Here is a 27,238-nt window from a genome sequence, read left to right as displayed (position 1 = left end):
GTAGCTCAATGGTTTACGGTTGTTTTGGAGGAGGATGCTGAAATTGAAGTCTAGTTTGGTTGGTTATACTACTAGCAGCTTTGGATAGGTTTTTTTTGGGTAAGTTAAGATTTTGGATAGGTTACTAACTACTACTTCGTAATGGTTTCTCGATATATGTCATTGGAAAACGAATAGGCTTGATGTCGAACACGTTGTGATACCTATGGTCTTATACCTCATTCTGGTTTTGGGTTTGGGATTGCTGTTACAATTACTATCTGAATTTAGGAGGTGGAGAATTGGTTGCTACTCTGCATACTTTTGAAGTTACTGCTGTTGTTTTGGTTTTGATCTTGTGTTTGGTCTGGTTGTCTGCAATTGAAGATGAAGATACTTTAATTTTGCTGCTATAGATTGCATGCTACTTGTATTGTTGCTGATTTAATTTTGCTATGTAGAATTCTTGAGTGTTTTTACTGTGTTAGGGTTTCTCTAGATCCTAGATATTCCTAGCGTTTCAAGATTCAATCAGGTGAAGGTGTGTACTTTGGTCCGGTTTGTGCTGGAATCTGTTTGGTTCCATTTGGAGTTGGATAGGCTAGTGTTGATGGCTGCTATTGGTGCGGAAAAAGGGTGTGGATGCTGCTGCTATTGCAAATATTGTCTGGTGATTAGGAAGTTGTATAGTGTCAACATGTGTTTACATTGTTATTCGTATATCTGTACTTTTTCTTTTGGCAGGTCACCCTAGGCATAGCCAGGCGACAACCTAGGCCCCCAAAGTTTGGCCCAAAATTAGGGTCCCTAATTACGATATTTGTTATGCATCACAATTATCATAATAGCTCAGCGGCGAAGCTGAGTTGTCCATGGTTCGTCCATGTCAATTGGTTTTACGTTAGAACCTTCCAAAAAATCTAACGTGGAATCAGAATTAGGTCTTGAATGGCCTCACTATTCGTGGTGGAATTTCTGTCACCCGAAGTTCTCATTCGTACATTCACCTGCATTTGGACTGCACGAAAGGGCCGAAGCTTAGTTCATACATTCTAAAGGGTACTACACTTATTGCCAATTGATTTTAGTTTAGAACCTTCCAAGGAATCTAACGGCCATCACCATCCCAAACACCCAATATCTCTCTCTCCACGCCATATATATACACACCTTGAGCGATCTTTGGTAGAGCTTGGTGGAATATGCATTTGATCGGTCGTCCGCTGGCGCTTTCAGTGGTACACTCATCAAGCTTCTATACCCGAGTTTGGTTGAAGAGCCGATGAATTGTATGGAGATAAATGAATCCCTTGTGCATGGGTTGGCTCAGGGTTATTGGAAGTTTTTCTAACTGGAGAGAGAGAGAGAGAGAGAGAGAGAGAGAGAGAGGAGCCAATGAGAATCAAAATTATTCCAGAGCCAGATTTGGATCTGACCTATGGGTTCAATTTGTTGATATAGAAGAATTTGGGTTGCCATCTAAGTTTGGAAAATTTGACTTTCAATTTCTAAATAGCTTGCTTGGAATGGGTGATGGGGTAGATATAAATATGCATAGCTTTATATCTACGCACATTGATATGTAAAAATATATACTCCTACTACCTATAGGCTATAAACGTAACGAGGGGAAAAGAGAAAGTGAAGGGCAGTGAGAAGAGTCGAAGGGGAGAGAGAATGTAGAAGAGAATGCATGGGCAATTGGGACATTTTAAATTACGAAATTAGGTGATTCTGTGAAGTGACCTTGTTCGGTTTGAATTTTAAAAAAAAAGTTTAAAAAAGAAATTGTGCGCAAGAATTTTTAGATCCCAAACGAACAAACACTGGACCAAGATAGATATCAGGGTTATTCATATATGTTTAGGCAAAACATGGGAGGGCAGTAACATTTGACAAAGGGGTTGGTGCTTTCGTCAAAAAAAACACGGGGAAGGTCAGTGATAATTACCTACTTTTAATAGTTTATAACGCATTTTCTTTAACTTTTTAAAATTACAAACAATTTGGAACATTTTATAAAATAAAATACCGAGCAAACAAGTTTCACATGGAGAAAAGAGAAAAAGAAGATTCTTCGGAAACGTGAATAGGGGGAAAAACAAACAAACAAAGAGCTAACCGTAGTGCGTGGTGGCCTAGATTTCACCTTAAGTACACATTGTTGTAGGACAAAAAAATTGCGTTTTTTTTTTTAACTTATAAATTTGAAACTTATTTGAATATTTTTTATTTTTTATTTAGATTTTCGTGTAAGTTTTGGAGTTAATCGTTCGTCTCTACAAGACCAATCGAAAAAGCATAAATATATGAACCGATGTTGAAAAAATTCAAATAAGACAGCACTTTAGACAAATAAGAGAGTTGTTTGATAAATTTTTCGTCTTTAGTAATTTTTTTTGCTTCCCGTCATAATTTTATACTCCCTCCGTCTCATTTTCATTGTCCATTTTTGAAGTACTTATATCTTTTAATCTATAATATTTTTCATAATTTTAAAAATTTTGTATTATATAATTAATCGAGTTATATCAACAAGATCCATATTGCATATTTTTCAAAATTCACACTAAAAGATATATACAAAATCATAAAAGAGACAAACAGAATAATAGACATGAGACTGAGAGAGTACTTTTTAAACTCCTCTCGTCAAATCGGATGATTAATTCAAAAATAAAAAAAAATAAGGTTACAAAAACAAAGCCAAGTGTATAATTTTGTGCAGGTGAAAGAACGGACTTGAAACTCCACAAGGCGGCGGGATAGATATACTGAATGATATCTCTCGGAAATGGAAGACAAATGGATAGAGCTTTTCCATCACAAAAGCAAGATCACGAGCATATCATCACATCTGTTGCTCTATGGATGGACCGATTATTATTATTATTTAGTCCAAAATCGGAAATCTTTTTTACCCCAAATTTTCCTCCCCTCCCACTTGTCTCTCCACTTTGCCTTTTTTTTCCCCACGCGCTCTCAAACTTTCGTCCTTTTTCCGTCCCAAATCCCAAGAATGACCAAATACAGATTACATCTCACCCATTTTTTCACGTGGCTCTCACCGTATCACGACAATCTTTTCCCATCCCCTTTCTATTCTTCCCACATCCTTATCCCCTCGCTCTCTCTCTCTCTCTCTCCCTCCCTCCAAAACTATCTCTAAAACAACGACATCCAACACCCTTACCGGATAAGTTTATGTATATTTCAACTAATTTTAAAATCTTACAATCGATATCAGATAATCTTTCAGTGATCCCGTGATTTCAAACGTTATCTTTTGTGAAATTTGTGCTTTGTTTGGTTTGTGTTTTGAAAAGTGTTTTGAAAAATAATAAGAATAATAAGTGGAGAGAAATAAAAAGAAATATTAAAAATAGAGAAAATTTATGAGGAATTTTTTGAAAAATTCTTTTTGAAAAAGAAAGAGATTGATCTTACGAGCGACCAGCCCTCTCATGCCACATGCCAATGGGCCAACTCCTTGGGTGACTACCCACTACTACCAATAGGATAGAGCCTTATCTAGTTTGGTCCAATTTTGAAGGAGTTTACAATAATAATCGAAATCGTTTTTTTTTAAGTAAAAAATTAGGTTAACCGAAAATTAATAGGTATACGGACCAAATAGATTTGTACATGGAAAAAGGGGCAATTTTAAGCTTCAAATTATTGTCATCTTAGTTTTCTTGTACAAATCTATTTTATTCGTAAGTCTATCGATGTTCGACCAAATTAATTTTTCACATGAAAGATAGTATTCAACAAAATCTTTAATTTTGTCATCTTAGTTTGATCCTTACTTTGATCCTGCGAGAGGCCCACAAAAATCTACAACTGGACCAAACTAGACACTCCATGAACTGGACAGGAGCTCTGTCCCCATCCCCCATCCCCTATCTTCTGTACTTTCTCTCCACTCTCTTCTCTCTCTCTCTCTAAAAAAAACACACACACACTCGCCCACTCCAATAATGGCCGGGAATACCCTCACCACCACGACCGTCTCCGATCTCCCCGACGTGATCCTCTCCAACATCCTCTCCGCCGTCTCCGACACCCGCAGCCGCAACTCCGCCGCCCTCGTCAGCCGCAAGTGGCTCCTCCTCGAGCGCTCCACCCGCTCCTCCCTCACCCTCCGCGCCAACCTCCGCGACCTCCTCTTCCTCCCCACCTGCTTCCGCCACGTCACCCACCTCGACCTCTCCCTCCTCTCCCCCTGGGGCCACCCCCTCTCCACCGCCGACCCCTCCTACGCCACCACCTCCCACCTCCTCCCCCACCTCCTCCGCCGCTCCTTCCCCTCCGTCACCTCTCTCACCGTCTACTCCCGATCGCCGTTAACTCTCCAGCTCTTATCTCCTATCTGGCCCCACCTAACCCAAATCAAGCTGATCCGATGGCATCAACGCCCTCAGTTACTCCCCCAAGGAGCAGACTTCGCCCCTCTATTCGAAAACTGTCGTACAATCTCCTCACTGGATCTCTCCTCGTTTTACTGCTGGAACGACGACGTTCCGATCGCTCTCCAATCGAACCCTAACCTCGCCGCAAACCTCACCTGGCTGAACCTCCTGAACCCTTCCTTCGCGGAAGGGTTCAAATCGGACGAGATCAAATTGATCACATCTTCTTGCCCTAACCTGAGCCAGTTCCTCGTGGCGTGTAAGTTTGATCACAGGTACATTGGGTTCGTGAACGACGAGACTTTGGGGTTTTTCGCTTCCGATTGCCCTAAGTTGTCTGTGCTTCATTTAGTGGATACTTCTGCTTTGTCTAACCCTAGGGAGGAGCTGAACGACGAAAGTTTAACCGCGGAAGACGCTAGGTTTGGTGCTGCGAGCCTGATCGACATGTTCTCTGGTTTGCCGTTGTTGGAAGAGTTGGTTTTAGATGTTTGTAGGAATGTCAGGGAGTGTAGAGTTGCGCTGGAGGAGTTGAATTCCAAGTGTCCAAGGCTGAAATCGCTTAAACTAGGGCAGTTTCATGGTCTTTGTAGGGCAAACGAGCCTAATCTTGATTCGAGGCTCGATGGGATTGCCTTGTGTCATGGGCTTGAGGCGTTGTCGATCAAGAACTCCGTGGATTTGACTGATTTAGGGTTGATAGCTATTGCTAGAGGGTGTTCGAGGTTGGTTAAGTTTGAAGTCCATGGGTGCAGGAAGATCACGGTGAGGGGAATGAGGACGATGGTATGCTTGCTGAGAAAGTCTTTGGTTGAGGTAAACATCTCTTGTTGCAAGAACCTAGGTGCTGTATCCTCGTTGAAGGCGTTGGATCCGATCCAGGACCGGATCCAACGGCTTCATATCGATTGCGTTTGGGATAGTGTGGAACAGTTTGAGGCTCGGGAGGGGGTGGAGTACAACTTTGATCTCAACAAGTCGGAAGAGGAGGATGGAGAGATGATGATGATGATAAATCAGCAGTCGTTGGGATTCGGTTTAAGGGACTTTTTCGATGGAAGAGGCAATGATGATGAGGGTGTGAGAAAACAGAAGAAATGCAAGTACTCTTATGACCTCAATTCTTCTTTAACGGAAGGAGATGCTAGTGATAATGGAAATGGTTTCTGTGGCAGGGCTTGGGAAAAACTAAGGTTTCTTTCGCTTTGGATTGGTGTTGGCGAGCTTTTAAGCCCGTTGGCGAATTCGGGTCTTCAAAACTGCCCCAATCTGGAGGAGATGAGAATAAAGGTTGAAGGCGATTGTCGGGAGTGGTCGAAGCCATCCGAGCGGGCGTTCGGATTGGGCCACCTGTCGCGGTACCCTAAGCTGAAAAAGATGCATTTGGATTGTGGAGACACAATAGGGTTTGCGCACACTGCACCATCAGGGCAAATGGATTTGAGCCTTTGGGAGAGGTTTTACCTGTTTGGGATTCAGAACTTGAGCCTCAACGAACTCGATTACTGGCCACCGCAAGATAGGGATGTTAACCAGAGGAGTCTCTCTCTTCCGGCAGCCGGATTGCTCGCGGAATGCAGTACGTTGAGGAAGCTTTTCATACATGGAACTGCTCATGAACATTTCATGATGTTCCTTCTGAGGATACCAAATCTCAGGGATGTGCAGCTGAGAGAAGACTACTACCCTGCACCGGAGAATGATATGAGCACGGAGATGAGGGCTGATTCATGCAGTCGTTTTGAGGACGCATTGAATAGACGTACTATCCCTGATTGAAAACTATAGCAAGAGGAGAAAAAAACGCCTGGTTTCCAAATTGCACAAAGCCAGAAAACCTTCCTAAGTTGTATTGTGTTTTTTGTGGATTCAGATTGCTCTGTAATTCTTTTGGCAGTTTATTTTTGCTGGACCGTGGCACAATGAATGAATCCATTTGACATCATACAGGAGAATTGCAAATGTGCTTTTGATTGCAGAGAAAAGATAGTTCCAAGGGTGTTTTTTTTTTTTTTTTTTCATTTCCAACTTAAACTCAACAAATGTGTATTTTCCAGAACCGAAGATTGATCAAAAGTTTTACAACTTGAGCCGAGAAAACAAATGTAACACCTCTACCATGATATTTTTGTACAACATAATGTAGTACACTAGCTGAGTGCGTACTCGCAATCTAGCAACCGGGTAAGTATTTCCTCGCAGCTTGGTCGATCTTGTGGTTCTGCCCAGCAATCTGCAATTAAAACATGAAAATGCATGAGCTGCTACACTAGATAGAATTTATTTAAGGAAATTTCGAACATAAAGGTCAAATATTGTGTTGTGAACCTGCAATTAGCCTGCCTAGAGGACCTTCAGGAATCTCTAACCGTGACCCCTCGTTGGCAACAGCATAAACAACCTAAATAGGAGAGAAGAACGTCAATCTTTTGGCATACGGAAACATAAAAACCCAAAAGTTCTCTAGAGACCAAAAACAGAGAAGAACGGAACTCATGTACACATGAAAGACCAAGAGAACCATACCCTTTCTGGTGGGGTACCCTGCCATGGTCTATTGAGAGTGCAGAGTTCCCACATTATTACACCAAGGCTGAAAATGTCACATTTTTCCGAGAAGGGTTCATTGCGAATAAGTTCAGGAGCCATCCATTCCGGAGTACCAGCAGATGAGGAGTCGCTCATAGTGGAGTCGCTCATTATTCTTGACAGCCCAAAATCGCAGATCTTTACTGTCCAATGCTTATTTACAAGACAATTTGCACTTTTTATGTCGCGATGCACTATCTTCATCCGGTGTATGCACATCAGCCCCCTGCAGAAAACCGAAGTTAATTGCTACTTCCAAGACTCAATTCGCTCAAACAATATTTTGCCCGACAGAATGGGATACTATGCAAAGTAAGGCTACACACTTACACCGGGAGTATGATGAGGAAAGTTTAGTTTACTATGACGGTGACAATATATGAAGTCTAATGATGCAATCATTAATAATATTTAATCACCTGGTGCTAATTCCCTGCCATCACAATCGTCGGTAAAGGTATGTGCCTATCTGGATTTTTATCAAATACATGTACTTATCCAAACTACTAAGATAATAAATAGAGCTTCATGTTATCTTACAAGAAGTATAATCGAAACTAGCAGCTGTCCGTTTATGTACTGATTGCAACAATGAAATGAGCCTAGAAGGAGAGACAATTGTTTCATTCCCATTATTTCCTTGTTGCCATTCATATTACAAAAGACATAATTAATCTACGTACCATATTACCAATCCTACCTTTGCCATTTAATGTAACTCCCTCAGAGACTCGGAGCTCATAAAACTGAATATAGACAAGGGACTCCTATGAAACCAGAAAGCTAGGAAATACATCACCAGAAGCCACTACGACAACAATAACAGCAATAACATAACCCATATAGTCCCCAAATCATCAGAAGCCAGTAGAAAGTAAAAAGGACTGACACATGATTTTGCACATGAATAAATACTTGAAGTCATCCACTATCAGACGGTCCCCCAGCAGTACATTGTTTAGTTGAAAATAATCAAAATCTGGAAGTGTTACTAGTTACAAAAGTATGACAGACAAGCGTGGTGGAAAACTTCCTTTATTGTCATTATCAAGTTTAGAGACGATTAGTCAATTTATTGTTGATCTCACAACTGCTCTTATTTTTAGGCGCTGTAAAACATCTTTAGCATAAAATTAGACACCGAGAGCCATTTGTGGTACTCGTAATCATGTTTTAATGATTTTTACAATGCCACTTATTAGGAATTATTCGAATTTCATTCTCCATTCTCTGCCTTGTACTGCTACTTGTACTGCATCAGCATGATTTTTAATCAACAACCTCCGAAACATATAGCTACTCTTTCCGTCTATCTTCGCCCTTGTACTGTTTCTAATTCAATCCTTCTCATAGATACTAAACAATGGGTCTGCCTCAAGATTTTCTTGACCGTTAATTTGCAATTTTCAATCCTGCGTAAAGCAAGAGAAGTGGTGCCACGTAAGGCAGCTGACTGCCACGAAGTAACTTGGAACGTACGGTAACACGATCTCAGCAGCTTATGTGCTACATTAGACCAGATTCAATTTTCAACCCTAGAACGAAGATAATCACTGAGGCAACAATTTTATTTTATTTTTTTTTTAAATAACAGTAGAAAAAACCGAGTTGAACATCACCCTTGATGGTGATAAGGACATGACCAATCAAAATTCTAACAAAATAAGATGTATAAAATTTCTGTGACGTAAAAGATATTCCATATGACACAATTTTCTATGTACTTATGTCACTTGCCATGTATTACCAAGGATTAACACTGAGAATTAAGAAAACTCGAACTAATGACACACCTGCTTATATCACGCAGCATTTTTAGTCTCCTCCGCCAGCTGAGTTTCTTTTTCTGCCCGCTTAAATGGATCAAATAATACAAGGATCCCATCTCCATGTATTCAGTGACCATTGACAAGTGTGGGGGCTTTGTACATGCACCAAGAAATAAGATTACTGCAAAAGAAGAAGCATCAGTAGGTTCACCAACATCTAAATAGCTAACAACATTTTAATCACATTAGACTTTAGAGTTCCTTCTGTTTTCATTTTCCGCTAGGCCAGAAATTAGGAAAGCAAATAGTTCTCACTTCTCAACATTGCTGATATTGTGCCTTACATTTTACTTCATTTAATGTTTATCCATCACATGATCATTCAACTTTATGGTGCACATGCACACGGCCAGGTTTTCCCAGATTACCCATCACATCAAGAAACAGCAAAAGAGCATGACGTATTGTTGATCAGTATCGAGTGAAGGAAGATTACCATTTGGATGTCGAAGGCGGCTGAAAGGCAAAAAAAGAAGTAAAAAGGGAAGTTAGAAAAATTCCCAAGATATATCTGCATGAAACGACTACAAAAATCGTATTCAGAAGACAGAGAACATGAGCTTGCCTCAAAGAAGTACCTGAGGATGGATATCTCATTGCAGAAATCCTCCATATTTTCAGCAGTCAGATCTTGCTCCAAGAAAACCTTGATGGCAACATCTGTTCCATTCCAAATGCCGCGAAAAACTTCTCCAAAGAACCCTGGAGATTACACATAGAAAACATAATTTTCACCTATCCGGGTGAAAAAACCTTGAGGTATCATCACAGTGATTAAGTACATGATCTAAACATCACTCTTTCAATATCCACCTCCTACAACATGAAGATAGAGGATGTCAAACACCTCTACGAGATCACCAAAGAAAGGTCAACTTCCAGTCATGAATACTATAATAAAAGTTAAAGACTCCTAGAAAAAGTGAATTCGAAGAGGAAGAGCACTGATGAATTTCCCCCCAAGAGGATGTGAGATACTTTTGACTCTCAAAAGAGAAACAAATAAGCAAGGAACCATGAAAATATTATGCACAGTAAGTTTGAGACTAATGCCCAGAAACAAAATCTGAGAGAGACAATTCTCAATTCCAATGCTAGGCTGAGTAACTATATATTGAAACCATTCTCTGCCCATTGATAAACCTTTTGATGCTGTCAAAAGACTTTATGCCATAAGATCAATCTACTGGGGACATGAACCATGAGAGTGAAAAAAAAACATGAGATCTCCATCTACCTGACAAACCAGATCAATCTTCTGCAAATTGTTCCCTCAGGAGAATTCAACAACCACCACATTAGGTATGGGGCCAAATCAGTATACGTAAAAGGTTACCAAGTAAAAATAGAGTGCGGAGAATTAAGAGTCATGCTCACCTATCCCAACACGAGTTCCAACAGTCAGTTCTCTGTAATCAATATTCCATTCTTGATACGGTAATAGTGGCTTATTTTGGAACATGGGCGACTCAAGTACTTTGATCCAAGTTGAGACCGTTTCAGCACTCACTTTGGAGTCTGAAGTCCCACCTCTATCAGTAGTCTGACTCCTAAATTCATGTGGAGATGAAGGTAATGATATTGCCTTTTGACTCATTTGCTCCCTCGGATGAGCGTATAAAGGAGACATTCCACCCGATATTTCTTCACGACCATTATGGTCAAAATCAGATACCTGAATTAGTGCACCATATGATTAAGAACCAAAAGAACACAAGGATAAGTTACAAACTAGTAAAGCCTGAACTGGAAGAATATCGGAAATTCAAAATGTTTTGGCATGTGGCACATTATGTTCGGCATGATATCAGGCTTCCAAAATAAGGTCAATTTTGCAATATCAAGGAAAGTGTATCTGCTTCAGAACCGGCTGGACACTTGTCAACTAGAACCAGAACGGCCAATTACAATGGAAGTCAGAAAAAAAATCGACTGAAAGAGGCCCAAATGAATTCATAGCTAACAAAACTACAAAGTTTTAGCAAATGAAGGTCAATGCATTTGCAGTCATGCAACTAGATGAGTGGGTTACAGGCAAAACATGTCACCTTCCTTTACCCAGATATGATAGTTCAGATTTCAGTTTGGAGGTACATCAGAATCCAGGTCTGCCTTAAGGCTCAATCGCAAAAGCTTTAGAGATGGAAACTAAAACATCCACAAGCAAAAACCATTGAGGATATTTGGGAGTAGAAACTTGGTGCCTATGAAGCAAGGATACTCTATTTTAGCCTCAGTATCACGTATCGTACGCATATCAGATACAATTACGCTCGGATATGTATCCAATACGTTTTTTTTTAAGTACCCAGTTTTTAGAATTAATTTTTGGTAACCTGATACGTCAGTATGTTATTACTTAAAATATATGGGTTAAAAATGCAATTAGGGCTATATATATATATATATATATTTCCCCACAGACTTCAGAAAAGCAGAAATGAAAAGGCAGGAAGAAGGTCGAAGGCAATATCTCTCTCTCTCTCTCTCTCTCTCTCTCTCTCTCTCTCTCTCTCTCTCTCTCTCTCTCTCTCTCTCTCTCTCTCTGTGTACTGTATATATATATATATATAACTATATATATAGTTATATATATTGCAGGCTATATGTAAATATATATATCTCTCGTCTGTCATCTCTCTCTCTCTCTCTCTCGTCTGAATTTTTTTTTTAACAGTATATATATATATGCATGAATGGATTCTGCTGGTACTGGTAGTGGAAAACTTTAATCATTAATGGTATTTTAGGAATTAAAAATTATATATATAATATATTTTTTATTTACTTTTATATTCAACGTATCCTCCCAACGTAACGTATCCTAGTTTTTGGAAAACCACATATCCGTATCGTATCGTATCTGTGCTTCTTAGTACATACATATTCGATTATAAATAGGGTAGGACTATACATAATATCTATTGATATAAACATTGTTTATATACGTACTAATTTAACAATAGAAATATGTATGTACATACTTGTGACAATATAAAAAGCAGGAACATCTTATGTGACATTATTTCATTATTAATTGAGCTTTAAACTTGTAAGTATATTGTTACAAGGTAGCCAATATTAAGTATAATCATGATATTTAAATTTATTTCACATGTATACACTGTCATATTTGTTGAATTTCTACAAAGAAAAATAATGCCACATATGTATTATATATGTATAACTTAATAAACAATAGTAAAAGCATCATGGTCAAAAGCATACACTCAATCTGGTAATCTAATTATACACCCCTACATGCAATCTGGTAATCTAATTATACACCCAAACACTACTAGGATATCTAATCTATTTTGGTCACATCTCCTAAACACTTAAATGAATTATGATTATGATTTTTTCATAATTCAGAATCTATAGTACACCCAAAAAATCGGCACCAAACACCCCCTTAAGCATTATGGAATTTAGGAAAATTTCTACAAATGATTACATTTACAACTCCAAGACCCAAATCTTAAGAGAGGATGATGTAAAGCATTAATGCAGCCCACAGAAACCAGAATGAAGTTACGCACATTTTCTTGATGATCTGAACTGATATTTCTGTCATTGGAAGAATAGGAAAATGATCTATCATCTCCCTGTTCTTTCAAAAGACGATTCTGCTTCATTGCTTCATTCATAGCCCGCACAGCCCTAGAGTGGTTCAATAAAGCACAGAATCACCTCATTAGTACTGGTATTATACATGTCAACAACATGGACATAGTTGAAAGACAAATGAATTACGTGTATCCTTTAATTAAGAAAATGACCAAAACAATGATATTGTAAGGAGTAAGGACATGTCATCCTAGTGTTGGGCAGAACTGCAACCAGGCAATCGTATGCCCAGTTTGTTCAAGTACTTCAAATCTACCCTCAACCAGCTAGTGTCTCAAAACAAAACACAGGGTCAGCAGCTTAAATCATCACCCATCCATGAAACCACTGGGGTTGACCATAAATTAATACAAAACAACGAATTTCAATCCGGAGCTGACAGATCATGACTTTCTGAAATAACAATCATGTTCAACAGACTATAGGAAAGTAGTGAACATAAAGAAACATTGCCAATAAATAAACCAATACAATGTTCTGTAATTGCCAGTAAATAAACCAATACAATGTTCTGTAATGGACAAACCATCCAGGAGAAGCCTAATCAAAATAACATAGAAAACAACCTCTGCTGATGTTAGAAGATCGTGCAGACAGAATGAAAACAAAAACAAAAAACAAAAATTAGAATATCTATTTGTCATCACATTTTCAAGTGCTTCCTTTTTAGTTTACATTTTACAATTTTCTATATGACAACAGCTCCTACCCATTCATAGTCGCTGGTTAAATCAAAGAAAACTAACGAAATTAGAATTCGAGATGAAACTTCTTTAAGTGAACCCTAAGAGCTGCTATCTGATATCGACAGTCGTACCATTTTGCCCAGCCAGATTTTCAGTTGTTGCCACAAAAAGTCTGCTAGATATGGTATGCCAAATAGATGCTCTTAGGAATTCACACGACAGGCAAAATAATTGAGAAGGATGCAACAAAGAACTTCCTTCATAGCCTTGTGATTCACTTAGGCCATGTTCGGTTTGGGTCTCTAGACCCAAACCTTCTCTCTGCGCACGGTCTCCAAAAACTTTTCTCCCTAATAATTACTCTCATTTCTCTTTCTATCTCTCTCCTCCCAAATTCAAAATCCAAAATCCCAAACCGAACAAGGCCTAAGGGGAACAAGATTTTATCCTACAATGTAGTCGTCTTGTTTCTGTTTCCTTCCATTTTTTCCATTTCCCTAACCCACTGTTCCCTTCATCTGTTGCACCTGAACTTGTCATAATCATTCCCCACTTCATGTTGTATTTTATTTGAAAGAAGGGCTAATGTAATCAATTACCATGCCAAATAAATTAACACTTAACTGAAAAAAGGAAATGCATGGGGAGAAATGTAGGTACAAAAAATGTCATGTTAGTAAAGGAACTAAATGCTAACATAATGCCTATTGCCTCAAATGAAAACGTAATAAAGTATTGTCATCTAACACAAACAAGATGTCAAGAACTAATTAACTAGATAATAAGGAAAAAATACAAAATAAGGTAAACATCAACCTTACGATGTCATCACTAATCTCGGGGGTAATGCTAATGCTTCTTCTTCGTAGTCTACGAGTTTCTGACGTTGAGGCACCTTCCGACCTGTAGCTACATTGGAGTAAGAAATTAAAATTTGATACCATAGAGACTTTCCCTGTTACAGAAAAACTTGCTCAAAGTTGGTTTTTGGGAATTGCAACCAAAAAATATGAAGAGCTGATCTTAAAAATAAAATTCTAGACACTTCATGAAGAGCAATGAAGAAGAACCCACGCACACGGAAAAAAAGAAACAAACTATACAATCATTTCACCTCCATTTGCATTACTCTGCTCCCTCGTCCTAGAAAACCAAGGAAAAGTACGTAGAAGACAGATTTTGAAGGGAGGGAGGGAGAGAGAAGCAAAGCAACACAAAACAAAAAGTCACCTCATACACATCAACTTTGTGACACTTCTAAATTTTAAAATTTAGTACGTCACCCCCAATATATGAATATCCAAAAGCTTGGAAACATTTGTTCCCTCATGGCACAAGAAGGTAGCATTCAACCACTATTATTTTGGAGCAAGAGCACTCTGAGATGATATCCCATACTTCAAACTAGCGACATTGTTTTCATTACTCAACTTGTATTCCAAGAACATCAATAGGTACTAAGAAATCCAAAGGTTCTAACTAAAGATATTGACTGCCACAGCAGTCGTAAATGACGGAAAAGGAGAGTAACAGACATTGCTTAACATAAGTACATGTTTGAGTAGTGAATTGCCTTTTCTCCCTTGATAAAAGTCAGCAAGTATTACCCTCATTCATCCTTTTTACTTTACAACACAGTTAAGATCAAGTGAGTTTCATTAATCTGTCTTCAACTAATTTTGCGAATTATTACCGTCGGCTAAACAGTTGTTACTTTCAAGTTGATGTCAGCAGAACATATGCTAGTTTTTCATAACAGTCCTCTTCTGACCATAAAAGACTAAAAAATTACAGAAGCTACTCGATCTAATCATCAAATCAGGCCAACTTAAGAATACACTACATTCTAGTGTGGTACATGCCTAATGAAAGCGAGGTGATTAGCACAAATTTAACAGTTTCACCACCAAGTAAATCTAGATTACTCATCACAAACCTAATTTGAATAATTCAAGAAAAGAGAAAAACTAAAAAGAGAAAGAGAAAACATTACTTGCTTTGTGTAATCTACAAGCTATAAACAACTTATTCTTTTGATTGAAAACGGACAAGCATACAAAAACATCGTGCCTTATGAAACATTCCTTACAATATCCAACCTTTTCAGACGCTAAGGTTTCCATCTCAAACTAGGAAAACAGAAAACAATTTTTATTCCAGGCAAAAGCCACAAATCATCAGCCTGTACTAAGATAAGGAAAAGCTGAAACTAACATCAGGACCATAAGAAACAAATATGGCTGCTTTTTAATCCATTAGGCAACGTAGCCCGACTGACCACACATATCAAATATCATGACGTTTGGGTCTGACTACAAGGAAAATCAACAGTGATACTCCATGCAAATGAAGCATAGGAGCTTGAATTTAGCATTAAATCACTCAATGAATTATACGATACTTAGAGTGAATTTGATTCAATATGGTGGGCATAGCATTTTGTCATATACACAAAAGACAAAACAGTAACTGTTTCCAAAACATAAACTAAACCCCATGCATGCCAAAATCTTACTAATACCACCTTGAACACGAGGAAAGTACCTTTCATTTACGTCTGCATGTTACCTACAAAGCCACTAACTCGTAAGGGATCCAGATTTTTTTATTCAAACTGTGTAAAAGAGCATCGTCAAATATAAACAGAAAACACTCTCATATGAGTAGGGGGGCTGAGCTGAGCTTCAGTATGCATTTAGTTTTTAGCGAGTTTGAGCGCGAGCTTAATGAAAAGTTAAAGAGCCACGCTGCCATAGGCTTGGTAGAGCTCGAGCTAGTTCAAGAGCCTTAACGACCTATGGAAGCCATACATTGACACTTGTATATACGTCTTTGGCTACAGTTTATATGAACTTTCAAAACTGCTTAGAAATTGTAATATGCATGCTGCTTCAGAAATTAAAGTAAAACCATGCTACAAACACAATAACATTATATGAAAAATACTAGTGCTTGCCCGTGCCTACGGCACTACCCATTCCGGCCCGTGCCCACGGCACTACTCACACCGGTTGGAATTGAAATACCCTTTGAATCTTGATAGTGGCTCAAAATATTATTTCAATTTTGGAATTAAAATACCTTTTAAATCTTGATAGTGGCTCAAAACATTACTTCAATTTTTAGGTAGCTATAAAATTTTTACGTAGCTACAAATTGCTGGAAATTAACCCTTTTTTTGAACAGTGAAGAGTGTAGTGGAGAAATTAGCAACTCACAATCAAAAAGGGGAAAAAAAAACACCACAAAGTCTCTATAAAACAGAAGAGAGCATTTAACAAACACATGGTGGGCAACGGAAAATACCTCTCCAGATTATGGAGGAAGTGTATACGAAATAGAAGAGAGCATTTTAATAAACACATGGTGGGCAACAGAAAATACCCCTCCCGATTTGATTTTTCCCGAGGGGTTTGACTGTCGAGGAGGAGAGAACGGTGGACGGTCCCAGTGCTCGGCAATCCACCGGGGGAACCCCTTCCCCGAAGACAGCCAACCGGGAGGAAAGGTCTCGTAGAAAGGAAGGAAGCAAGGAGAATTGCTTTCCCCCTTCTTTGTTTTCTTCCCCGTGGGGGAAGAGAGAGAGAGAGAGAGAGAGAGAGAGAGAGAGAGAGAGAGAGAGAGAGAGAGCGGGTGCGCTGTGAAATTTGAATTTCGATTCTTTTTTCCTCTTAGACAAGAGATGGCATTTATGTAATATGATGGGCAAATGTGGATACTTTCATAAAATGTGAAAAAAAGCATCTCAACCCTTGGATCAAACAAATCTAAGCCGTTGCAACAATTTGTTCCCACACCCTTCTGTTTTATAATAAAGATAGTTGTGCCCAACTTAATGCCCTGCTCGCGAGCTTATAGACCGAGCTCCGGCTAACTCGAGCTGGGCTCATTTACCGAATGAGCTTATTTCTGACTCAGAGCTTTTTTATTAACTTAACGAACAGTCTTGAGTAAGCCCTCGTCGAGCCTTCAGCTGCTCTCAAATAGCTCAGTTCATTTGAAACCTTGCTATATGAGAAACAAATTACCCTCTCTAAACACTTAAGCCATAGATCAGTTGGTGGCTAGCAATATAACATGGTATGAGACCACAGTATACGAACCTTGCCGCCTACTTGAAATGCACATGTTTGGACAGCTTATGGAGAAGAGCCCGTCCACATGTGAGTGGGTGAATCGAGGATATTAAGAACAAAGTTATAACCATCTCCAAAAACTTAAGCGATCAGAGGAGGTCTGTAATATGCATGTCAATCACAGATAAATTGGAATCATTAAAATGATACCCACCTTGATGTAGCAATGTCATCAACAAAATCTCCATATAATTTCCTATCACCACCAAGCATGGATCGCGCACGTGATCGACATGAAGGATGCTCTGGACTGAAAAACAAAAACAAATCAGGAAGAAAATCTAAGACAATGCATAAAAATACCATCCCAGAATAGCTGGAGCTGTGTTTTGTCAGAATCCAAAAAGCTAAGGGATGTACTTATAATAAAAAAGGGAAAGGATGTGATTCAATTAAGCAAGAAACAAAAAAAGAAGAAAAACAAAGCTTCATGCTTGTTAAAGGCTTTGACAGTAATCCAGACCAAAGTCAGGCCTGCTGATGTTTTCAAAGTGTAACAGTTGAATGATTGAGGATGGATAAGGGTTACCAGGCTAGGATTGTGTCCTAAAATGACAGGTCGCTAATAATCTACAATCCTAGTAAAAGCCCGCAAAAATGTTTGGCCAGGACCTACTTTGCAAGTTTTTAGCATCAAACAAAAATTATTTTAATACAGGATGCTTAGGAGAATTGGCTTCAGGGATGTGAATAATGGGTAGAGGCTGCCTCCTAGGAAATGGAAAGTTATGCTTGTACATGAAAATCTTGAACCTGGTGTTCCTTTGGCATCACACTCAATGTCATAATTTCATGTCACAATCCTCAGAAAGGATATTTGCAGGAAATAAATAGATATAACGACTCACAACTAACCATTACACCAATAGTACTTGGACTTCGTATGGAAAACTAATCACAGGGAGGTTGGATACCGCCATTGAGGCATATGTATATTAAAAAAGGCAATACATATAGTCAAGCCACACATAGCATTTCATGCCAAATTTCATAAATAGTATTTTGTATCAAACCTTGAACTTGCAGTACGTTGCTCAGCAATGACCTTTCTCCGGCTCCGGCGCCAAAATGTAGTCGCAATATTGGGTTCACTATGTGATAAGCTGAGGCAATAAGAGAACAGTACGGAGAAATAAATGCAAAATGAACAGAGGCCAATGCCATCGAATCTAAGTATTATTTGTCAAGATGACAGATAGTATCACCTCAATTTTCTGTCCAATGAGGTGGAAGAACGCAACATCCTATTCCTCATTGACGGTCCTGCTGCATTTGAGGATGCTTCCAATCTCCGCTGGTATTGGAGTCCCTCATCTTTCTCAGTACTGCAGCACAAGGAATAAGAATGAAAAACAAACCAACTTGCAAGCAAGAGCACCATAGAAGAACTGGTGTAACTCCCAAGATCAGTAACCCAAACAGAAGAGTTTAAAATATCATGTATTGCCTTAATGGTTGTAAGAGGCTATAAAATAAGATTTAAAACCATGAGCCTGTAACTGTTGACTCTGTCGTATTCCCTAACCTGTCAGAATCAATTCTTTCCGACACCCCATACAGAGGACTATTTGGCTCTAGAGGTGAATCACACGAATCATTTTCTGCAGAATCACTCTCCCCTGCTGCAGAGATATGGGTCATATAAATTGCCTTTGTTGATCGGGGTATCAGCATGCCAGGAAAACGCATAAGATCGACCAAAAGTTCCATAGAATTCAACACAACTATTACAGACATATGGTGATATGAGTCAACAGACTCTACAGCTTCTTCATTAGGTAAACCCTATAAAGAGAACAAAAAAGGGTCAGCTAATTATGATGTATAAAAAGAACAACAAAAGAAAAGGAATTCCATTTAGAATTAGCTATGACGATAAGCAATCAAACACATGCTTTGCTGTTTATTTAACTGAATCTGGCGAGAGAACTACCACAATTCTAAAAAGAACTAATAGAGGAAGATAGACACACAGGTATCTCATATTTTTGTGCTTCTCTTTATTTTCTTTTATAAGCTTAAGTGCAAACATGTAAACAGCATACATCTCATGTTCGCAAAAAACCAAAAAAAAAAAAACAAAACAAAATCTTACCACCATGAGTGTACTTTCGAGACCTACAGCGTCAGCAAGCACTTTGAATAATATCGCTCGAGGACGGCAAGATCCATGCTTTATTTGCCCCAACATCTGGACACCTCGATTATCAAATGCATGAGAGGTTTCCTCAAGCGCAGCTTTTACAGGACTTAGTTCCAAATTTGGCCGTTTATAAAAATCTGATACCTGTACAACAACTAACATGAGTTAAACATAGTAATGTGAACCCACACCAACACAAATAAAACAGGTCAAAAACCAATTGACACAATATGATTCAAATGGCTGGCCTATGCCCTAACTTCCACGCATATTCATTTTGGGATGGGAGAATACAAGGACAAAGTTTGTGTCTGCAATTCCTTTGCTAAAGATGGAATTTGGTCCTTTATATAATACATAGAAATACATTCAATGGATCATGTGCACCGAATACATGACAATGAACACACAAACATGGAGCTAGGAATGGTGATTGTACTTTTAGGCCCACACTTTGCAAGGTAAAGCGTGGTGGTACATCAATTATGCACTATTATGAATGTATACACCTAATTGAAAGAAAACAAATAATATTGCAGATTGAGTTAAAGACTTAGTTAAAACTGTTAGATTAAAATGCCTTAAAGACTCAATTAAAACTGCTAGATTAAAAGGCCTAGCCCCATCACATTCGGAAGCACCTTTAGATGATTAGTCCGGCGAACACTGTTAATACATACTATTTTGCTTTATCTTCCAGAGCAAATGTTATTTTTCTGGGACTTAGTTGCATGAAGTGGGAGCAGAAGAGGCAACGGGGAGCAGAGGATCATAGAAACTCCTCGTTTGGAAGCACTGGAGAGCATTTAGGAATAGTTATAAAAGTATACATTGATTAACTTAGTCTTCTAAAGAGCCCAAGCTAGGCAAACCCACTCAATTAATCAATTACCAATCACAGATGCTCCACATTTATGCGATCCCTGCAACTAAGAATTAGATGCAATTGTAAATGCTTTGTTACCAAATCTAAGTGGATCTTATGTTTATACTTAGTACAAGAGTAAAATTGGGTAAAAAATTTCTAGCATCTTCTCGTCTGAGGTAAATGTTTTTCTAGTATCCTATCATTACTTCATATATTCTCATGCTTGGTAGCACTTCTTTTATTTCTTTTGGAATTCATATGCTTGAGAGGTTCTATCCTAGTTGGAAACACGCTACTTTCTCAATAGGACTAAGGTCCCTAGGAGGTTCTTCCTTGAGAGCGTGGGAGCAAGGATTCGGGATGGATTTGTCTACTCGACAAAAAGGTCATACAAGTAAGGTTTGGGAATAACACCAAATAGTTATTATCCAATTTGGGGTAGCAAACATCCACCTCACGCAAACTTTTATATTTTGGAAATAGTTCAACAGAGGGATTTATCTGTACATTTGGAAGAAGCAATATAAGGACACCTTTCTTAGCAATGAAAAAGAGCATGTTCTTATAATTTACTTCCCTTCTTCCTTTCTATGAAGTTTTATTTCGCAAAGAAGAGCCAAAAAAAAGCATAGGTATGAATAACATACTAAGCAAATGTGTTTGAGCCCCAAAAGACTCTAATCTCCCGATCCTAATTTCCTACAATTTTGAGTTTTTTTAATAAAAATATTGAGAGATGAGGAGAGGGGGCGGGAGACAGAGAGAGAAAAACGGGGGTGGGGGGAGAGAGAGAGAGATTGCACGTTCCCCTGCATTTTGCTCATCTGTGATGTAACCCACCATTCCTTCCTGTACTCTCTCCTGTATTTGCAAATGATTAACTGATCTCAGCCGCTCCTTTAAATTACAGACTTTGATATGACCAACAAAAACTAACAAAGTTTGTGGGCCCATGGAAATAAAGAGAAAAAATACGTAGGCAGGAACTCTGCCCTTCCAGGCCATATAACTCCTCTTCACAAAAGTGAAGTGTTTGGCTTCCTCAACTTGCTCCGGTTATGATGAAATAAATAAACATCACACTTTTTAGTTTTAATTTGTTTGCTTTGTTTACCTTATATTTTTCACAGTTATGAATTAATTTTATTTACACTTTAAATTTAATATTCATACAAAGACATAAACCTTTCCGTGCAATGTGCATAGAATGGAAACAATGCTAAATTTTGATATTTTTTTTCAAACTATATTTCTCACATTGATGTTTCTTTCAAGCCCCGGGCTTTGAACGGGCGCAAAAACACCAATGGGTTTTTTCCCCTATCAACTAGCGTTGTGCCCGTCCAATGACTCCAATCTGATTATTTTTTCCATGCATCGAATGGGAACAACGCTAGTAACTATCTAAACTAATGTTTACTGCCCAGCCCAAAAGAACAACATAATTTATGTATATACACATTTATATATGTCTCTATGCAGTTACACCCTCAAGAATAACCCGCAAAAGAAAATTGGAGAGTGTACTTAAGAGTGTGTGGGTGTTGACCGGTCTATATCCTCAATCGAACACTATTTTTTCCCTCCAAGTTCACCACAAAAGACCAAGAGGTGACGCATCCTAACCTTAGTCACATAATCGTTCAAAATGGCATGTGCTCCCGCTCTCAATCCTCGCACTCACGAATTTTAGTTGTTTGAGAAGTTTTTGAAAGACGCTTATACACTCACGCGCCCACACTCGCACATGCTCGTGCACTATGTGACTTGGATCCTAACTGTGTTATACTAACAAGAACCTGTGCTCCAAGCCTCCAACCGCCACACAAATCAAAAACACCCTTAACATAACTAACGCAGCCAACACCTAAGAAAATGAGTCTTCAATTCTTCCTAGCCCCCTCTCTGAATGAGTGGTGCCTTGTTTGACCATCTCCTAAACCCTGTATACAACCACCTCAAATGTTTTTACGACTTAACTTCTCAAAAATGTCAAGTGACCGCCACATGTGAGTCGAACAGTTAGTAGAAGTATCACTACTAAAGGGAAGCGGAATTGGTAATAGCCTTTCAAAGGTTCACGGTTCACCAAATGCTAACCAATGACATGCTTATTCCTAGGCTGTGTTATATAACAAACGTGGTCCGTTCTAAAGATTTTAGACATTTTGTTCTTTCAACTTGCATACCTTAGACTTATATGAAACTGGTTTTGCAATCCTAAGCATTCCTTCCTCTCTTTTTTCATTTTGGTTATCGAGCATTGAGAAGAATGCAATCGAGCGAGGGAAGGTGATGTGAGCCGGGGGTCTGAGGTTGGTAGAGCAGAAATGGGTTCTGTCACGGCTTTACATCTTCTTTTGCGAACGACAACATTTTTTTTTCTATGATGTGAAGGAGAAGCACTTGACATCTTTGCTGTGTACCACTTTTTTGGAGGCGGGTCCAGTATGAGAATGAATGAACGTTGGGAAGGGCTAACCAATTTCGATTAGAGAGGTGCAGATGTAAATGGTTAGATCTAGACATCTAGTGATAGGTCTCTATGGGGGATCGCTCCATATTGCTTATCTAGGATCCCATTGGGATCGTCTTTTAAAGCTACTGTCGAGTGAATCTTGTTCTTAGGTCTGAGAAGAGATTAGCAGGTTAAAAGGCAATATTTCTCCATAAAGGGAAAGCTTCTCTTTTTAAGAGCACTCACCTTAGTCTACACTTGTATGTCTGTACTTACTCTTTTGAGTTCACTGAAATAGGTTGGAAGAGGATAACTATCAAACGAGGCAGCTAGGGAGATGAGTTCAATATCCTCTTTAAGGTCTGGGATTCTGGTTGTAGGTGTACCAAGGACGGACCATTGATATTTTTCGATTCAACTCAAGTATCATTCTTAAATTCATCCCACTCACACTCCACACAGTGATATTACAACTATTATCGAGGAGAAGGTAGACAGCTGTCATTAACTAGGAAGATTTATCCCATCTCCAACACCTTAAAACTCTTATTCTGGAAATAAAGACAAATCTACATCTTATATTAGTCTGACTGGGCGAAAGATGTGCACATGCATGCATGCATGAGGGAATAAATTGCTTGTTTCAACTTTCAAGCAAGTGCCAAGTTTGTTGAACACTTCACTAAAATCTATATTGAAACACCGTTGTGTCTATGGTTTGTCATTTTGAGTACCTTGATCATGGACATGATGAGAGAACCCAGAAAAAACAAAATTGCAGTGAAAGAAAACAATAATGATAGTTGATGAAAATTCTGATTAGATGCTAAATGAGAGTGGTCGGCAAATTCTTACCAGTCCAGCAATCTTTTTAATCATCGCCGCAGGATTCGAGCTCAAACCTTTAACCAGAGCAACAATGAGTTGTTTCAGCATAGAAAGCTTCTTATCTTTCTCTGTGTCCACAAGAATGATATCAGCTCTGACACCCTCAACCCCCAGTGCATAAAGCTCGTCCAGAGTTGGAATATCCTCAAAATTCTCCTTGAGCCTTTTCTCCTGCACAATTACATGGAGCCCAATAAATTGGTATGCTAAAATAGTCTGATAACCTCACAATTACACATTAGTTCCAAAAGAAAAAATATAATTTGAAATAACCTGCAAAACAGAAACAACTAAAGAATCAATCCAAGCAATAATCAAAATGGAATAACCGATTATAATGGCAGAAGAAAGCTATATTAGGCTATTAGCATTGATTATTTCCTTCCGCAATGAAAGGGGCAATTAGAAGACATTTCCTCATGGCCCAGTGACTTCAAAAAATATACTCCCTCCGTCCCAATTTAGTTGTCACTTTTTGGAGTTCGTGCCACTTTTCAATTGATTATATCTTGTAATTTATAATGTTTTAGGTGATTTCGAAAACATTGTATTATAGAACAAATCGAGATCTATCAAACAAGATCCATATTGGATATAAAATTCATTACCAATTTAAAGATATAACTAGTTTTTTAATTCAGTTAGAATAGAACTGAGACAAGTAAATTGGGACAGAGGGAGTATCAAATAGCTCAGATTCCAGCAACGATTGGGCAAAACAAAAAGGCAGCGAAAACCATTATAACTCGATTTCTATTCGCAATCACCAAAAATTAACATGAGAAAAAAAGAATGCTCACAGGGATGACAGAGTAGAAACCATTTGGAATCTGTTCAGAAAGCATCCCAGTGCTCCAGAGAATCTGTGAAGCTGTCTGTGATGACAAGCTATCATGCTCAGTGTAGCTATCTGGTTCTCTAGTAATCAAAGTTTCTCTTTTAGAAACCAAAGAAACAGATCCGAACTTCTCAATGAAATCTGAAGACCACCATGTAGAACTTGGAGGCATTTGCTCTGCTGGCCCTGGAATGTCTCGCGTCTCCTCCATGTCCATAAATATTTGAACTGAATAACCATTTCACCCGATGCTAACCCATTAATGACCTTTCCAATATAAATGTAGTTTGAAGACGACAAATCATTTGTCTACAGATTTCTTTTGTTCTGATTTTATTAAACTGGAGGCCATGCACCCTGTGAGGACAAAACAAGTTAAAACTAACATTCAGCATGGGTTTCTTTCATCACCCTCCATTCAGCTTTCAAGCATCCAATAGAATCTCGAGCAATGTCTCAACCATACACACAGCAGGCAGTGAAAAAAAAAAGGGAAACGGATGAGCATATCTGGCAATGAACAAGTGAAGCGACAAATAAGTTATAAGACGAATAAGTGGAATGAAAATTGCGAAGTCATACAGCCAAACAGTGTCCATAGCCAATACTGAAATAGAACAATAAAACAACAGATTTACAATCTATAGCCAGCAGATGCACCAGGAAGTCTAATAGAGCCCATACCACAACTCTTTCCACCTCCCCCTACCACCCAACCCCTAACAGTCAAGGACACCAACAGGTGAAGCACCAAATCAAGTGTTGTTCCATTATTTGAAAAACTCCAAAAAAAGAAGAAGAAGAAGAAGAAGAAGAATTCCGCACAGAACGCAGCAGCACAAGGAAGCATATTTTGATCAAATTCTGACCCAATCTTTTGCCCTCGATTAATTCTAAAGCTTAGTGCATTATGTTTTCACTTTTCAGTAACATTCATAACAAATCCCTTAACAGCAATATCATTTATTAACAACAAATAAAAAACAAGAAAGAAAGAAGATGGCTTGAGAGTGTCACAGGTTTTATGATTTTATCACAAGCAAAAGAGGAGAGATTTAAACAATGAAGTTACACATAATCACATTACTGTCCCTCGATAATTGCTTTGAAGATCAAAACGTTTCCTTTGAGTTTCCTCTTACATGAGTTTTGCATTCTCTAAAATCTCAACGAAGCAGATTGTCCTCCAGGACTAGTGCACATTTTACAGTGGCCAGCGATTACCTCTATCATACTAACATGGTAACACCCTCAAGCTTAAACACTACCGCTCAATATGTCCATCGTTCCGTATGCTTTCACGAATCCAACATCTACAGTACCATAAAATAAGAAAATAAGCTGAGACGCAGAATAACAAAACTTGCTCAGTTCACCATTTGCTTATTTTCTTATTTGCTCTTATTTTGGTTGGTGATTCTGCAAACTGCAAAGTAAGCAAATAAGCGCTAGTATGAGCCAACCCATCTGATTTATTCATTGCTTAAATTAGCAAATAAGATAGCAAACCAAACTAGCCTAGCCCTAAGAGGCGAATCCTTTCATCCACGGTACCATAAGAGATGGAAATCTAAACATCAACAACATTCAAGTACTTCTATTAAGCAGTGCATTCAGTTTCCAACTATAGATATCTTATTAACAATGGAATCTAAGCGCAATTAATATCTCTCCCAAGATCCTCAATCGCAGAGTACTCCGCGGCAGTCCAATGAATCCTACAGTCTAGATTAACCAATTATCGAAACCGCGAAATCAATCACCTCAGAAACGCAATTCGAATCTAGCTTCTACGCAACATTGGATCTCGTAACTACGAGTTCCAAATCAACCAACCAACCTAATTCCAAACCAATCCAATTTCCATTGCCGCCGCCATCAAAGGACGCTTTGCAATCAACTCCACTAAAAACAAATCATAACTTAAATCCGTATAATCATGCACACACTACGACGCATTTACTTATTTCGATAGGCGCGCGCGCGCGCGAGAGAGAGAGAGAGAGAGAGAGAGAGAGAGAGAGAGGGCGGGGGAGAGAGGAGAGCTTACCAGCAGTAGATCCGAGGAAGTGAATCAAGAATCGGCGGTTGGCGGAACAATTGCATTTGAATCCAAACGTGGCCGAAAACTACTCTTCATGTCCAAATCAAGCTAGGAGACCAGTGAGAGACGCAGAGAGAGATTTTTGAAAGCGAGAGAGACTGATTTACGTATTTATGTATACGGTTACGCGAGAGAGAGAGAGAGATGTGAAGGAGTAAATGACGGAGAATAGAGTAGAGAGAGAGGCGGGGGTCAGATTCGATATTTTGGATTTGTGTGTATTGCGAATTCGGGTGTTTCGTATTATTAGATGGATCGATTGGGAAATCTTTTCCTGGCGACAAAATAGGTGAAGATCAAACCGAAAGGCAACCCCAGGTTATTTCGGTGAGTTGGTGGGTTATTTATTTTTATATGGTTAGAGTTCGAACCTTGGGGGTCATGTCATAAGAAGATTATGTTTTATAAATTTTCCGGTCTCGACGTGGATGTTATGTCTTTGAGCATACTGAAAGGGAATTAGTCAAAGTACTTGTAAGCGGGTCCGAAATCGTCGAAATTGAAACAAAAGGAAAGACCGAAAGGGGAAAACAAATTAAACAGAGAGGCAAAAGGAGAAAACGTGGGGAAATTGCACTTCGTACCCCTACACTTTAACGCTCTAATGTTTTTGGCCTAAAACTTGACTGCATCGTGAATTTTAATAATCTGTTTGGTAGATTATACGGGGCAAAGAAT

At 38.7% G+C, this 27,238-nt stretch overlaps 2 protein-coding genes across 5 annotated transcripts; one reads left to right on the top strand and one right to left on the bottom strand.

Moving 5' to 3' along the window:
* The first annotated feature begins 3,855 nt into the window (after positions 1-3,855).
* Positions 3,856-6,336, top strand: LOC131330043 (F-box/LRR-repeat MAX2 homolog A). The gene has a single exon (XM_058363521.1). It carries the CDS (start codon positions 3,960-3,962, stop codon positions 6,168-6,170), a length of 2,211 nt encoding a protein of 736 aa, XP_058219504.1. The 5' UTR covers positions 3,856-3,959; the 3' UTR covers positions 6,171-6,336.
* Positions 6,337-6,346: 10 nt separating this feature from the next.
* On the bottom strand, positions 6,347-26,785 carry LOC131330042 (serine/threonine-protein kinase EDR1-like). 4 transcript variants are annotated; one of them, XM_058363518.1, is made up of 17 exons: positions 26,507-26,785; positions 24,419-24,966; positions 23,586-23,789; positions 19,357-19,548; positions 18,787-19,046; positions 18,467-18,586; positions 18,275-18,364; positions 17,416-17,511; positions 13,942-14,034; positions 12,352-12,472; positions 10,187-10,484; positions 9,388-9,511; positions 9,246-9,265; positions 8,774-8,930; positions 6,918-7,206; positions 6,720-6,792; positions 6,347-6,624 (listed from the first exon to the last, which is right to left on the bottom strand). In XM_058363518.1, the coding sequence occupies exons 2-17, from the start codon at positions 24,671-24,673 to the stop codon at positions 6,542-6,544; spliced, it is 2,475 nt and encodes an 824-aa protein (XP_058219501.1). In that variant the 5' UTR covers positions 24,674-24,966; positions 26,507-26,785; the 3' UTR covers positions 6,347-6,541. The 4 variants fall into 4 exon arrangements, with proteins under 4 accessions (XP_058219501.1, XP_058219503.1, XP_058219500.1 ...); XM_058363520.1 differs by having other exon boundaries at positions 13,942-14,028; XM_058363517.1 differs by having other exon boundaries at positions 24,419-24,813.
* Between the last annotated feature and the right edge of the window lie 453 nt (positions 26,786-27,238).

The sequence above is a fragment of the Rhododendron vialii genome, chromosome 6a, assembly GCF_030253575.1.
Source record: "Rhododendron vialii isolate Sample 1 chromosome 6a, ASM3025357v1".
Taxonomy (NCBI): Eukaryota; Viridiplantae; Streptophyta; class Magnoliopsida; order Ericales; family Ericaceae; genus Rhododendron; species Rhododendron vialii.
The sequence above is the reverse complement of the archived record's forward strand: the minus strand, read 5'-3'. Positions and strand labels throughout refer to the sequence as shown.

Bases quoted from the DNA above. Each gene is read 5' to 3' on its own strand.
- LOC131330043 (XM_058363521.1), top strand. From the start codon at position 3,960: ATGGCCGGGAATACCCTCACCACCACGACCGTCTCCGATCTCCCCGAC.
- LOC131330042 (XM_058363518.1), bottom strand. From the start codon at position 24,673: ATGGACATGGAGGAGACGCGAGACATTCCAGGGCCAGCAGAGCAAATG. The intron at 19,549-23,585 runs GTAAGAATTTGC...GTTGTTGTACAG, and splicing joins TTAAAAAGATTGCTGGACTG to GTATCAGATTTTTATAAACG. The intron at 19,047-19,356 runs GTAAGATTTTGT...TTCTCTTTATAG, and splicing joins TCGAAAGTACACTCATGGTG to GGTTTACCTAATGAAGAAGC.